This window comes from Ostrea edulis, chromosome 2 (genome assembly GCF_947568905.1).
Source record: "Ostrea edulis chromosome 2, xbOstEdul1.1, whole genome shotgun sequence".
Taxonomy (NCBI): Eukaryota; Metazoa; Mollusca; class Bivalvia; order Ostreida; family Ostreidae; genus Ostrea; species Ostrea edulis.
Window position 1 is genome coordinate 89755899 of NC_079165.1, and position 15850 is coordinate 89771748.

Genomic DNA, 15850 nt, shown 5'->3' on the forward strand with positions numbered 1-15850 from the left:
ATTAACTCGTTCCTGTTTATAGGAATCGGGAACTTTGCAATATCCATCACTTTAGCCATAGTAGGCGTAACATAACCCTGACCTACTTTATGACCTAAATACTCTATGATTTGGATATGTTCCTCCCATGTGTTACTGTAGATAATAGCATCATCAATGTAGGCTTCACATCCTTGAAGGTCATGCAGAAGATAATGAATCATTCGCTGAAAGGTCGTTGGAGCATTTTTCATACCAAATGGCATCACTTTGTATTGAAAGAGGCCATCAGGAGTCACAAATGCAGAGATTTCTTTGGCTCTCTCAGTCAATGGCACTTGGCAGTAACCCTTCAACAGGTCAAATTTACTGACAAATTTGGCATTTCCGATTTTGCCAATGCAGTCATCAATTCTAGGAATCGGATAAGAGTATGTTTTCGTGACAGAATTCACTTTTCGAAAGTCAGTACATAATCGGTAGGTACCATCAGGTTTCGGTATGAGAATGCAAGGTGAGCTCCTGTCACTTTTACTTGGTTCGATAATGTCATTGTCCAGCATGTATTGCACTTCTGTTCTTAAGTACTGTAATTTGAATGAATTTAAACGATAGGGATGCTGCTTGATGGGCAAAGCATCACAAACTACAACATCATGACAATCGGCATCAGTCTTTTGTGAAACATCTGAAAAGATTGAAGGATAATTAGCCATGAGACGTTGAACTTGTTCTCTCTGGTGAATATTCAAATGTCCAAGTTTGGTATCCAGATTAGCAAGAATTTCAGAGTTTTTCAATCGGACATTCTGGTTGAAGTCTTTTTCACAAGTTTCTACACTAATTTCATTATCAGTACAATTTTGTAATGTCTAAATATTGGCTAAAGTGGAAACTGGTTTTACAGAATTTCCGTCACATCTATCAAAATACTCTTTCAACATGTTAATGTGACAAACTCGGTTTTTCTTCACGCCGGCCAGGTGTCTTATCCACATAATTCACATCACTAAGCTTGCTTTCAATTTTTTCATATGGATCAGAATACCTGACCTCCAAAGGATGACCAGGAAAAGGCAAAAATACAAGAACCTTATCACCTGGTTTAAAAACTCTGTTCCTAGCCTTTTAGTCATACCAAACTTTCATTTTGGCTTGAGAACTCCTGAGATTTTCTTTTGCTAATCTACAAGCAGTATGAAGTTTCTCTTTGAAATTATATACATAGTCTAAAAGTTTAAGATCACTAGTTTCAGTTAGTCATTTTTCTTTCAGCAATTTTCAAAGGACCTCTAACTGTATGACCAAACACTATATCAATATTGATATTTTTAATTCAAATTTCGTCATTTTGGCTTGTTCCACTATTTGTTTTGGAAAATCATTTGACTTACAATTTTTTTTTTACAAGTTTTTTAGCGACCATAACTTTGATATCTTGTTTATGCATTGCAGATTTAAAGCAATACAAACTGTAACTGACGGCAAATCAAGAAATAAAACAACAAACATTTAACATAGTTGTGATTGAAGATATAGAACTTCATAGAATCAGAGTGAATCTGGAGAACAAACCCCCCAAATCAGCAGAAAATGTCGATTAACGAATCATTGTCATCCTTTCAGTAATTCCTGCTCGTAATCTTCGATGTGTATTGACCACGAAGGTCATCAGTTCGGAAAAAGCGAAAGAAAGGCACTGAACACGTGTCGAGTTTGTAGCATGCTAATCTTATAGAAAATTAACTATAAAATTTCATTTGAGTGGCACACTTGCATAATTATTACTTTCTTACACTTATAGTACTTCATGTCATTTATGAAACGATGTAATATTTTAATACAAACGACGTGTGTATCCGTCTCGATCTCAGCAACCCGATTATGTTCGGCAATCATTGTTCTCATGTCCGTGTACACAATGCAATGGCGGTTTATACCAAACGCTCCTTGTAGGTATGCTCTTAAACAATATTCCCTTCATTATTTTGCTGATTGTTTCCTCAGATCTTGGACATTATATTAGTTATACCGATAGGTACATAATTGGATAGTTGAAAATATACCGTCAGTTACATATTGTATTGCTTTAATCTCTCACCCGAAGTGTACAGATAAACTGATCAACTCATCTTTTTTAAGGCATCGAACATCTGAACATTTGGCGAATCAAGAAAATCTGTGACCGAAAACATTGTATAAATTCAGGTGTCTATGAAATTCAATCAATTCAGAAAAAAAAAATAGAATGTAAATTTTAAAAGAATTAGATATATTTTGTTTCTTATCCCGGAAGAGCCCCCCAATTATGTTATGGGTCCAAAATCGTAGTTCCCAGTATGATAAAATCCAAATATCATGTAAAGTGTCTAAACCAGAGCTTTTTCATCAAAAGAATTTCAGTGAATATATAATAGGAATTAATTTTCTGTTACAATCTTGAAAGACCATGATGCAACCTTTACGTAATCTTACTACTAAAACAGCATGCTCTAGAACAATCCAGGTCACAGGTGTCAATTTAATACACATCACTTCTCTAGAATAATCTCGGTCAATTGAGTGCAAATAGTATTATACACAAGAATATGCACATATTTGATGATCTTAGAATCTCATTAAAACCGGAACAGCAATGTGACGTCAAAACAAGAGGTACTGTGAGCAATGCTCACTAAGAATACCCCCGATTACCCCAATCTCCCAAAGGGTGCTGTTAATAGGTATAAATTACCTCTTCCCTGAGTGTAAAAATATGGTATGAATTTGTAGAAGAATAGTCCGAACACAAATCCATGGCATAAACCTATGATTTTGACCTTGAGATCAAAGGTCAAGGTCATAAAGAGGTCATGAATGTACATGACACATAGTCTCATGGTGATACACCATGTCTTATGGTATGACTATGTCAAAACCCTATAATCAATTTTGACCTTGAGGTCAAAATTCAAGGTCATATAGAGGTCATGAAGTTACCCGACACATCGCCTCATGGTGACATACTCATGTGTCAAATATGGTATGCCTATGTCAAAGAACAAAGAAGTCATGGCCATGACAGGAATCCAATGTAAAAACTTTTAATTTTGACCTTGAGGTCAAGGTCATATAGAGGTCATGAAAGTACCTGACACATCGTCTCATGGTGATACACTCATGTGTCAAATATGGTATGCCTATGTCAAAGAACAAAGAAGTTATGGCCCGGACACGAATCCATTGTAAAAAATCTTTGATTTCGACTTTGAGGTCAAGGGTCAAAGTCATATAGAGGTCATGACATATCATCTCATGATGATGCACTCATGTGACAAATATTATATGCATACATCAAAGAACAAAGAAGTTATGTCCCGAACACAAATCCATTGTAAAAACCCTTTAAGGTTCAAGGTCATATAGAGGTTATGAAGGTACTCGACACATCGTCTCATGGTGATCCACCCGTGTTCCAAATATGGTATGCCTATGTCAAAGAACAAAGAAGTTATGGCCCGGACACGAATCTGTACAGACAGACGGACGGACAGACAGACAGAGTAATTCTTATATACCCCCACCCCCCTGAACTTCGTTCGGGGGGTATAATTATTGACTTTTGTGGTATTCAATACGAAAGAGTTCCACAATATGACAGCCTTTATATTGAAGGTGAAGATAACGAACAGTGATCAATCTCATAACTCCTATAAGCAATACAAAATAGATAGTTGGGCAAACACGGACCCCTGGACACACCAGAGGCGGGAGCAGGCGCCTAGGAGGAGTAAGCATCCCCTGTCGACCGGTCACACCCGCTGTGAGCCCTATATCCTGATCAGGTAAACGGAGTTAACCGTAGTCAAAATCAGTGTGGAAAGAACGGCCTAACAATAGGTATGAAACACGTCAGACAGCATTTGACTCAATGATAGGTTGTATTGACGAACTGGATCGTTATAACGACCATATAATTCGCAAAATGCTGACTTCAATCGAGACTGTTGGAACCCCTGTACCACCAACTTGTTTGTTAGTAGCTTACCTCGATTTAAAAATTGACCACAAGCAGAACTAACTCTAACGTATCGAATCAGTTGGCGGGAATTTCAATTTTCAACGTTTTTAAATTAGCACTAAAGCTTACCTAGGTCGTATATCAATAGAATAGTATGAGAAATTTTATCAAATAATTAATCCTATTATTTATCATGTAAATTTCTTTGGGGCTGCCTTCCCCTTTTACAAGCATTTTGTCAAAGATGTAATACAATCACGGAAAGATTCAACAACAGGTATATAACGTGTAAAAACAGTTCCTCCACTTTGGGTTGATTTTGATTTTATAGGAAAAATATACGATTGAAAATGTGGGTTGTCAATATTGTAATACTTATCAATCCAACATTCTGATAAGCAAATTACATCGTACGTACACATTAAGGTTTTAAAGTTTTTGTCTTTCAATTTATTTTCAAAATCTCCGTGTAAATTCTAAGATAGTTTTGAGTTCAGTTTCACTGTTCTCCCGACTTTCTTAATGTTTTCTTTCTTCTCGCATCTCTCTTCTGGGTCTATTAAAGCTTTACTGTTTTCTGCTCAATTGGCTAATTGTACTAGCGGTTCCTCGTCAATAGGAGTTGAGTGATACTGTTTGTCATCAATAAACAGCTTATCCTAACTAGGACGGCTTTTCGATGTTTTTCCTTGGCTTCCTTCGTTGCGGGATATAATATTTTCTGTCACTCGTAATTTGCTTTAGGCAATTGATTCCTGATTTACAAGTCCATTCTAGGAAATCATAGTAAACTTTGCCACGATAGGACAAGGACGCTTACTAATCCATAATCCCTTTTGATAAAGATCCTCACAATTCCCCGATTCCCCATTTGGAGCCTTGGTCACACCATAGAAGAGTAAATTCTCACGAAGTGACCTACATTTCAGATCAAGAATATCCTCTGTGAGTTGTTCATTCAACTTTTCAGTTCGCAAGTGTAGTTTCTAGGGCATTTAAATCATCGAAAGCTTAAGTAGAGTATCTCGCATTTTCCTCCAAAGAATATGAAACGAATCCCATACTTTTCTCTACCTCAGACACATGCAAAAGGGATTTTTTAATGTGATCAAGTTTTTCAATTTTTTTGTTTATAATGACCAGTTGTGAAGTAATGTCTCGGGATCATTGAGGGGGGATACTTGAGTCGCATTCGAATGGTTTGGTAATTGTTGCATGGTCATACCGGGGTGCACATGTTGCATGTGTTGCACTGGTTTCACCTGACCTTTCATTTCCACTCGTACAATATGTTGGATGAAACTATAAGTTTGAGGGGTATATTTTCATGCGTTGTTCTTGTCAAAATTTGCCCTAAATGTTCAAGATCTGAGTTTCAATCAAGATTTCTTTCCGGCCATGTTAGTGTAAACATTGATTGCGTTTGAAGAACTGTATTTTACTAGTCAGGAGATATTGAAAGATGTATGGACTTGCTTATTATTTTACAGAAAAATTATTTGCAATAATCAGCAGTATGTCATTACTTAAATGCAAAAAATGTGTTATTTCTACACTTCCGTTGTCCTGGATCAGTCCTGATTCAAACCCAAATAAAACAAAGAAGATCGGACCTTACTCAAAATATGCCAACGACTTGTAAATTAAGATATGTGGAAGGTACTTTAGGGAATACAGTGCTCATTTCTGTAAAAGGTTCTGTGAAAACTTAGTTTAGTACGTGCCTGTTATTCGTTCAAAAGGAGAACAACTAAATGCAAGAAATTAAAATTTCAATCATTAATATAAAAGTCTTTATAAAATTGCAAAACTCATCATAATCTTTTGTTTGCGCCTTTGTTTAGTAGAAATATACTTATTCAAAAAATGTATATGTTAGGTTAATTTTTTGAGCTGAGTATTTATAATTAATGATTGTTGCTACTTGAGGTCTCAGTAACTGGGGATTGTGAATTTCCACAAAGGCCTGTACTCTTCATAACTATGTATATATTTTTTTCTTCAAGGTGTGCATCGGAAAAGAATGTTTGAAAGGGGCCATAAAATTTACAATTTCATAAATGTATTTTTGCTTATCATATGTCTGGAGTACAGAGAACAAAGATTGCAGAATATATGAGATGCTCTGACCCAGGAGATGGGAAATTTATAATTTTGGTAAAGGTCTTCGTTCTTGGAATAATATTATTCTTTAAAAAATGCAAATGGTAAGGAACGACGGACATCTACATGCACCATTCGCAAAATGTCACCTAACTGACTCGGATGACCAAAACCAATGATAGCTGAATGACCAGCATTAATATTGCTATTATTATTGGTGGATTTACTATTTGTTCAGAAAACACTGCTTGTAAATACGAGGTGTATATTTCGATGTCGTTAACACGTTCAATGTCAAACTCACGTTATCAGACATTATTTCTGCTAAATATTATAACATAGTTGTTCATGGTCACGTCCAAGATCTAGTTGCACGAACATTGGTGTGAGTTGTATCATTTTCTGGCACGATGTCACCCTCAAAGAGTTCGGTTGTCCCTTGTGCAATATGAGGTGTTCTAAATGAACTACTTGCATTCCAGTCCATCCACATGATAGAAATCACCGGATATTCGGTATAAAGAATACATATGTATATTACTAATCATCATACTGTACTCGTAATATTTCCGGTAAATATTCACTAGAGGTACGAATACTGATACTGATTCATAATATTTACATCCCATGAGATAGCTTCACTCACTATACGGAAGGTACATGTAAGATGGCGGAGTGTATATTGTATATCCATCGACCTGTCTGGTATAGGTAATAGAGTCATAGTTGGAGGAGACATTTTCTTCCCTTTTCTCTATATTTCTTTGCTCGATTCCATTATTTTCAAAACGAAAATATCGTACCGGACACGGACAACATGGTTGGTATTCACCATAAACTTTACTTTTGGTAGTGGGTATATCATACATTTTTGTATTGTGATAGTGTCCTGTGTCGTTGAATTTAACGCTTTTTCCTATAATGAAGGAAAATATTTTGGAATTCCATAATTAGTTTTCAAAGTTTTAAAACATTGAAGAAAAATAAAATCCCATTGGAAACCAAAAATCATAATATGACTTATATATAGAAAATATTGTCTCTCAATAAATATGTTCAATTTATATACGATTTTGTAAAACTGAAATCAATGTAAATAAATGAAAGTATACCTGTTGCTTTATTAATTTCATCAGCAATGAAACCGTGATTATGATTCCTTAATACACGCAAAAATATTTCAAACCAGTTGACATGGAGTCTCCATATGGAATCTATCAATGGAGAAGTTGCATTACATTTTCCACGTTGTTGTTCCTCAGATTTTATGATCTCATATCGTGCATGACTGATCACTTTGTACGACACTAAATCAGGACAAATGTCAGAAGCATCTACGTGTTGATAAATTAGACCTCTATTTATTTGAATTCTTTTCTTTCGTTCTTCATGACATTCTTCTTGTAGGCCATCTATTTCTCCTTTGATTCTTTTCCAAACAAAGTCATAATCTGAAATATATCGAATTTATTTTAAATAGTTCTAGTGCACCAAAATGAATGTTAGCAACCTCATCGCTACTTAGATTATCCGAATTACGCTGATTGTAGTTTCATGTCGAATTGGAAACTCTTTCACTTACATAGAAACGCCATCAGTTGTGAGTGAAGTGCAGCAAAGTTTAGTACCAAGGCCTTAGCAGTGAAAGCTCTTTTCAATGCAAAGAATTGGTCCCCTCCTGTAGCAATACATCAGCCCTGGTATATGAGCAAACTTTGATCTTCATCATGCAAGGACGTTTCCGAATTACTTTGATATATTGTATTCTGGTGGTTCTTGAGAAGAATTTCAAGCAATTTTCTGAAATTTGCTATGCAATGAACCATCCTGATTTTGCGGATCATTGTTTGATGGTTTGGTGTAAATCGTTTCATGGGACGTGAGACATTAACGTTAACTTTAACCTTTAAACACGAGAATATTTCACTCATATCGAGACGTCACCATTACCAGTGAAGGGCTGCAGGCTTATGATTGGCGCTTACAGCCTTAGAGCACCATATGATTTGGGCCTAGGTTTTTGCGGTCTCGTCCAAAGGACCACCATATTTAGTCGCCTCTTACGATAAGCAAGGTGTATTCTGACAGGATGTTCGTTGTTTGAACAGATGCAAATCTTTAATAAGTAACATACGGTTCATATAAGCTTTTCTGATTACGTAGTGTTGAAAAAAAAAATGATTTTAACACACCACTCTATCTTTGAAGACGGTGTGACATTTAAGGTACATGGATCCCCTGTAGTAGCTTATGGTTTTCAGTAGATTTGTGTGAAATTACCACAGTTTAGGAGAAAACGTTGAAAACATGTAAACATTACACATCAAAAACAGACAGATGGCGGACTTTATATCAGTAGGTCTAGATTCACTTGAGCTAAGAAAACTTAAATCATTACAGATTAGTGAGTTACGAAACGTTTATCAGATTTTATATTTATAAAATTTGATACACAAGAGCTTATTCTGTATATGATCAGTTTTAAGATCAAACCAGGCTACTGAAATATAAGTTGATGTGGCAGGGGTTTAAACAGTCTCGTTTAAAGTGAGCATTTCGCAAATTCTAATCTACGAATTACTTCTTTTACCTGATCAAGATATAAGTCTAACGGCGTGTGTGACCGGTCGACAGAACACTTTCTCCTCCTAGACACCTGATTCCATCTCTAGTATGTCCAGGGGCCCGTGTTTGCCCATCTATCTATTTTGTATTGCTTATACATGTAGGAGTTATCAGATTGCTCACTGTTCGTTACCTTCACCTTTTCATGCAAGGTGAAGATAACGAACAGTGATCAATCTCATAACTCCTACAAGCAATACAAAATAGATAGTTGGGCAAACACGGACCCCTGGACACACCAGAGGTGGGATCAGGTGCCTAGGAGGAGTAAGCATCCCCTGTTGACCGGTCACACCCGCCGTGAGCCATATATCCTGATCAGGTAAACGGAGATTAATCACTGGTCGTGATCTTTACCTTTTCATAAATCTATATGTCTTGTGCAGCCTGCAAATATATACATGCGTTTGTAAAACGTAATGATTAACACTAAATATTCGATGAATAATAAGACACAATATTGTACCTGCTTCTTTGAGCGCCAATTCAAAACTTCTCCATATAAATGGTGCATGACTACTGGAGTATTTTTGCAGACACTTCAGGAACTCCTTTGTTCCATCGCTGGTTGAATAATTACTCTTATTTATGATACGATTGATATCTGAAGCGATACGAATATATTTATAATGAATATATTTTTCTTATGACCTCTGTTAAACAATCTGTAAAGTTTATATGCCACTGATGCGTAAAACAATTAATAGTACTCGGCACGGTGCCGCATCAAAAACATATTCAAATAAAGTATATTGTCTTGAATATTTTTTCATGAATTCCTACACGTATATTGTGTTTAGTTAGTCCCTGTATATCTATTCATGTTTTATGTTCTTAGCTTTTATGTGTATGTTTTGTTTCAGTTTTAATTTTTTTCTGTTATTTATGTATGTGTCTTTTGTAAATCTTTATTTCAAAATGTGTTTGTTTTATGACTGTGCATGTATACATACCATTTGCGCTATGTGTTTTATGCTATATAGTCGGTTATAGAGCTTTTCAGCTCATGTTACTTTTTTATTGTAAATAGTTCCGACTTTAAATAAAAATTACTTTATGAGAATTGTTAACAGATAAAACATTGTCAATAAATCTAAATATGGAATTGAAGGTCAGAACAAGATATTTATTCTGTAGAAGCGTTTGAACAAATTCCGCCTGTAAGAATATAAAACAGATCAGCTAATAAAGGAGTATGATTCGTGCCCATGGGAATTCTAACAGACTGTTGGAAGACCTGATCAACAAAGACTACGAGGATATTGCCAATGAGGAACTCCAGCATATTTTATATCAACTTCAGAGTACCTGTGCGTAGAATCAGACAAGTGTTTAACAAGCTAATTTGTTGGATGACTGATCACTAGATATGAATATATCCTTTTTACAGTTTTGTTGAAGAAGCAACGGTCTACATGTATGATGTCAAAAAGTCTAGCGTTTGATTTATCATGAACAATGATGGCGTAAAGCGATGAAAAGTCATACCATTTTGATATTATAAATTTGAGAAAAGTTTTCTGATTTCAAATTTACCAAACGTTTTTAGAATCCACATTTCATTTACACCACTTCTGGCATATGTTGTGGCACAATAACATTTACTGGTATACCATTTACTGGACCCAGCAATGTATTTATGTTTGCAAGGGTTTTTGTGAAGTTGATTTGTCCTATTGACTAGGATTTTGACTGTGTTTAAAACGGAAGCATGGTTTTGAAGAATTTCATCTTCTGAAAGGGCAATTGGAAGTATAAGTACAATTACTAAATGTTTCTTTCATGCCATTTGTATTCAATGAGGTTATTGTGATAATGTGCCTCATATGACAATATGGAGCCTATCTGCACATCTTGTTACAAACACTGATTTTAGATTTTCATATATATGGCAAATTGTAGGCATGAATTGCATCTTCACAAGAATACAGAATTATGCACTGTAGGAAAATATTTTTTTTTAATTTTTTTCCTTCAAACTCTTAATTTATGTATATCTGGCATGTCACTGCTTTCCCTTTTCAAGATTCGATTGGCCTTTCAAAAATCCAACTCCAAAAACAGCAGCCGCCTAGAAAGTCATATCACCATCAGACACCCCCGTACTGATCATGTGTGGGGTAGATGGTCAAAATAGAAATAATAAGAGCTGAGTGGTTAACTCCTTGTTTTGGATTAGAAATAATTGTAGCCTTCGACCAGGAAGATGGGAAATAAAAACTTTCCCAGATCATGTTAAAGAGTTGCAGAGGAATGTTTTGATAGATTTAGGAAGGTGTTTTATGAGTTGATAATGGATCTGGTCTGGTATAACATTCATTGTTTTCAGATGTAAAATTCAATGTTTTGGGTGGAGTAAAAATACATTAAAAAGTAACATGTTCTCTTACCGTCCTCCTCGATGTTTGCTTTCATGAATGGAATAACCTCTCTGGCATCCACATATTTTTCTATTAAGTCTTTGCATTTTTCAAATTCTCTTGGCAATGGTTTCGGATAGTTAAGATAATCATTTGCCGGTACACTGTCATACAGAGATGCAAATTGACCATATAATGGGGGACGTATTTTGTTCTGAAAATACACACGTATAATGCAGAAAAATTATGTTCATTTTCAACCTAATATTTCCTTAAGCCCAGTCTTTTGATTTAGCATTGGTTTTTTTTTTTTTTAAATTGTATGCAATACCTTTGCATTGGTAAAATGTTGGAAACTCCACAGAAAATCTAAGCTCTCTGACTTTGGAATCCAAGGATGTTTCGAATATAATGTCGGATACTTTTTCGCTTCCTTTTGGCTTTCTTGTCAATCCGTTGGATATATTTTACAGATTTTTTCAATTTTTTTTACATTGATCTTTTCACTCACACAATATTTGTAATCAGAAATGTCTTCATAAATATGTAATTCATCCGCCATTTTGACAGTGTGGTTAAAGGTGTCACTGAACTATTTATAGTTGTATGCATTTGATCCACAATTCTATCGATTGGAACAATTTGAACATATTCTATTGAATTGCATGAACGCCCCTTTATAACAAGCATAATTTAAAAAGATGAATGTTAGCACACAGTTTGGTATTGTTCTATTACAACATATCTGTCATAATGTTGAGGCTTATTGTTATCCTTTAACAGGGGACTGCAGTACGTGGTCCATAGATAGCTAACTTAATATTCTAGGTTGAAATCAAAATGTGTTTTAAGGGAGATTTTTAAGGAGGTACTCTACATTTTCATAACATGGGTGAAAATATAAATATCAGCAATAATTGTCTATTCATTTTATAAATGCTCGCCTAGCTAAGTACCTCAGTAGGTGAGCACGTCGATTGCTGAACTGTAGATCGTGTGTTCGAGTTCTGCAGGTTTTTTAAAATTATTATTTTACATTTGTTCCGATTGTTTACTACTAAAACTGCATTTTTATTATTAAAAAAGTTAATGTATATATCCTCTACCCTCCACTTTTCATCCATATCAAATTTATCTGGTGTAGCATACTAGTACCTCATTAATTCTTGAAACATGCAAATATTTCAGTATAAGTTTGATTGCTACAGCTGTAATGATATATACGCCTAATTGATATTCAATATCTGTAGCTTTGACCTTTAACATCAGAATTAAGAGTCATCCTTGTATTTGGTCTGGACCTTTAACTTCAAATTAAAAAAAGGGCCACAATATCGTGTAGATGATGTTTGAGTTTTATACCTTGATTCAATGAAATAATTCTAACAACAACATATTGAAGCTTACATGTTTTTCGTTTCAAAAGTACAGAGCAATTTCACAAATCACGTCCATTTTAAGATATGAACAACAAAATGTTACTTCCTTTAACGAGCGTTGCTGAGGTGACTATATGTTGTAATGCACCTATAATGTACAAATGGGAAAACACCCGGAGGTCCCGTGTCGTGGCAGGCGTATAGATAACCACTGTTACGGCCATAAGCGCGAAACATAGGTCTAAATTGATGGTACTTGACTTACAACTGCTGACGTCTTAGTATAAGGGGGAAATTTTAAATTTCGACGAGACGTACAACAAACTAACATAAAGAAGACATGCCAGTCCGTCCAATAACCATAGGACATCTCACGGAGAAAATCTCTTATATTTCATTGATTTACATTCTGTCAGCATGTAGTGGATTTACCCTCCTACCTGAGAGACACGGCTGTCATACCTTAGGATATCGAGGCTTCTTGAGAGGTTTGGAATGATAAGAGTATTCAATGTCCTTAAACAGAATAGCTTAATAACTTCACGTTCAACGGTGAATACTATCTCTGGGAATAGGTGGCATAGATATGGGAACTAAAATGGCACCATCTTATACCAACATCTTTATGGGGAGACTGGAACGTAGTCTTCTACATTACTCACCAGTTAAACCTCTTAGTTGGCTATGTTTCATAGATGACATTGAGATGAAGTGGGTAGACGATCGTGGACGCCTCCAGGACTTTATCATTATATATATATATATATATGTGTGTGTGTGTGTGTGTGTGTGTGTGTGTGTGTGTGTGAATCAACATGTTATATTCATGGGGTTTTCCATTTTATTCTCATAACTCTGCTTTAGATACCAGGAGTACCGTTTTAATTTCAGGTATTATTTTAGAGAAATCATTATTTTACTTTTGGCCTGTACTGTATATATTTAGATCGATCGCATACATATTTTAAAAAAAACCCATCAGTTGCAATTAATAACAATACATGTAATTAGTAAAAGATCATAGCGATGATAATGAAGGCCATCTAGTTGTAGGCTGTACACAGAACTTAAAATAATCAGTTGATAAGAATTGTAAATCTATCATGTTGATAACTCTTGTTAGATGGTGTCTTACCACCTCAGATATTAAAATTGGGACTATTTTGTATCGTTTTGTATGAAGCATATCCCTGGTAATATGTATTCTGATCATTAAGAACTGTTAATTTCTAAATATTAGCACAGGTCAGGAAGAGTAATATACAATCAAAATTTAATCTTTTTGATATTTTCAAATTGATGTCATGATGTACTTGGTCCATGACTGCTTTATATAAAACAATTATTGCAAAAATGTGGTAATTTTAAATAAATTCTTGTATTCCATGATGTTTGGGACAGTAGATCTCAGATGCATCAGTACATAACTCCAAGATTTTCAATACCTTGATAAATTATCACACATTGTCAGAATGGATTAAAACTATCAGAGGAATATCAAAATCTCGCATTAAACACATCAAAACACATAAGTACGTACCATTTATCATTCTGTGTTTAGTTAACCAGAAGTGATAAAGAATTAGATAGGTTACATGAGGAATATGTTTTGGCTACAGCTGACAAAGCTTGCAACAACATTGTCTTTGTTTGTAAGGTTCATTTGTATTTTTATTTTAAACGAACTTGTCATTAATTCCACTTTTGGTAATCGTACCTATACTCCAACTGCCCTTTCAAAAGATGAAATTCTTCAAAATCATGCTTCAGTCTTAGACACATTAAATATCCCAGTCAATGGGATGGATGAATATGAATTACCGTACCTATACTGGATTACTAAACTTCACAAAACCCTTACTGAGATACATTGCTGGATCCAGTAAATGTTCTGTCAAACCCCTTTCTTTACTCCTCACGAAAATATTAACAGCTGTGAAGGAGAAGCTTCAAACTTACTATACCACTAGATATGCCAGAAAGGGTGTCAATCAAATAAGGATTCTGAAAAATTCTAAAAAACCTTTAGTTAATTTGAAATCGCAAAACCTATCTAAAATCAAAAACATCAAAACATTACTTTTCAACACTTTACAAAACCATTCCTCCCCATAAATTAATGACTAGATTTTTGGAAATCATAGACAGTTACTTCAACAAAAATGGAAAAAGGATATATTCGTATATAGTGATCAGTCATCCAAAAAATACTTTGTTAAACACCACTGATTCCATGCACAAGTACTTTGATGTTGAAATAAAAAATTGTGACAATAGTTCCTCATTGACAATATCTTCGTAATCTTTGGTGATCGGGTCTTCCAACAGTCTGTTGAAATTCCCATGGGCACGAATTGTGTTCCTTTGTTAGTTGACCTGTTCTGATATTCTGATGAAGCAGCGTTTATTCAAAACCTTCTACATGAGAAAAAAAATATCTTGCTGTGGCCTTCAACTCGACATTTATATATATCGACGTTTTATCTGTTGACAATAATAATTTTCATTCATATGTTGATATATCCCTGTGAACCTGAGATAAAAAACACCACAGTCGTCCATATCTGCCTCGTACTTGAGGTATTTTATTGAAAATGAATAGTAACGGCAAAGTAAACTCAACTTTATGACAATCCGGATGATTTCAGCTTCTCCATTATCAAATTCCCATATCTATGTAGCAGTATTCCAATACCACCTGCATATGGTCATTATATCTCTCAACTGATTCGATACGCAAGAGCTTGTTCTGCGTATGATCAGATTTTAGATCGAGGCCGGCTACCGACAAATTGACGGTGCAGGGGTTTCAACAGTCTCGTTTAAAGTCAGCTTTTCGCAAATTCAATGGTCGTTATGATGATCTAGTTTGCGAATACAACCTATCTTTGGGTCAAATGTTGTCCGACATGTTTTATACCGATTGTTTTGCCGTTCATGGCACACCGATTTTGACTACGGATTACTCAGTTTACCTGATCAAGATATAGGTTTCTGTTCACGGCGGGTGTGACGGGTCGATAGGAGATTCTTTTTCCTTCTAGTTTCCTGATCCCATATTTGATATATCCAGGGGTCCGTGTTTATCCAACTCTCTATTTTGTATTCCTTGTGGGGGTTGACATTGATCAATGTTCGTTGTCCTACCTTTCATTGATATCTATGTAAATATTCTATATCGTTCTGAAGAAGGGACAGGTATTCGCGAAAGTTTGACAATTTAATATTGTTGATGTCGTTGGTCATTTTATTGTCTTTTTATCCTGTTTTATTTGACCTAGCATCTACAATTAGATCCGACACTTTGGATCTTGAGCATAAGTCTTTAGTGCGTTTTACCTACCTACCTATGATCATAAAAATGTCAAACTTATACAATGCCATTCAAAAACTCATAAACGAAA

At 35.1% G+C, this 15850-nt stretch overlaps 1 protein-coding gene across 1 annotated transcript; it reads right to left on the reverse strand.

Annotated features, from left to right (window-relative positions):
- Positions 1-4330: 4330 nt before the first annotated feature.
- LOC130051533 (uncharacterized) lies at positions 4331-11629 on the reverse strand. Its single transcript, XM_056153517.1, has 5 exons — positions 11561-11629; positions 11098-11281; positions 9174-9311; positions 7195-7533; positions 4331-6998 (listed from the first exon to the last, which is right to left on the reverse strand). The coding sequence occupies exons 1-5, from the start codon at positions 11627-11629 to the stop codon at positions 6721-6723; spliced, it is 1008 nt and encodes a 335-aa protein (XP_056009492.1). The 3' UTR covers positions 4331-6720.
- Positions 11630-15850: the final 4221 nt, after the last annotated feature.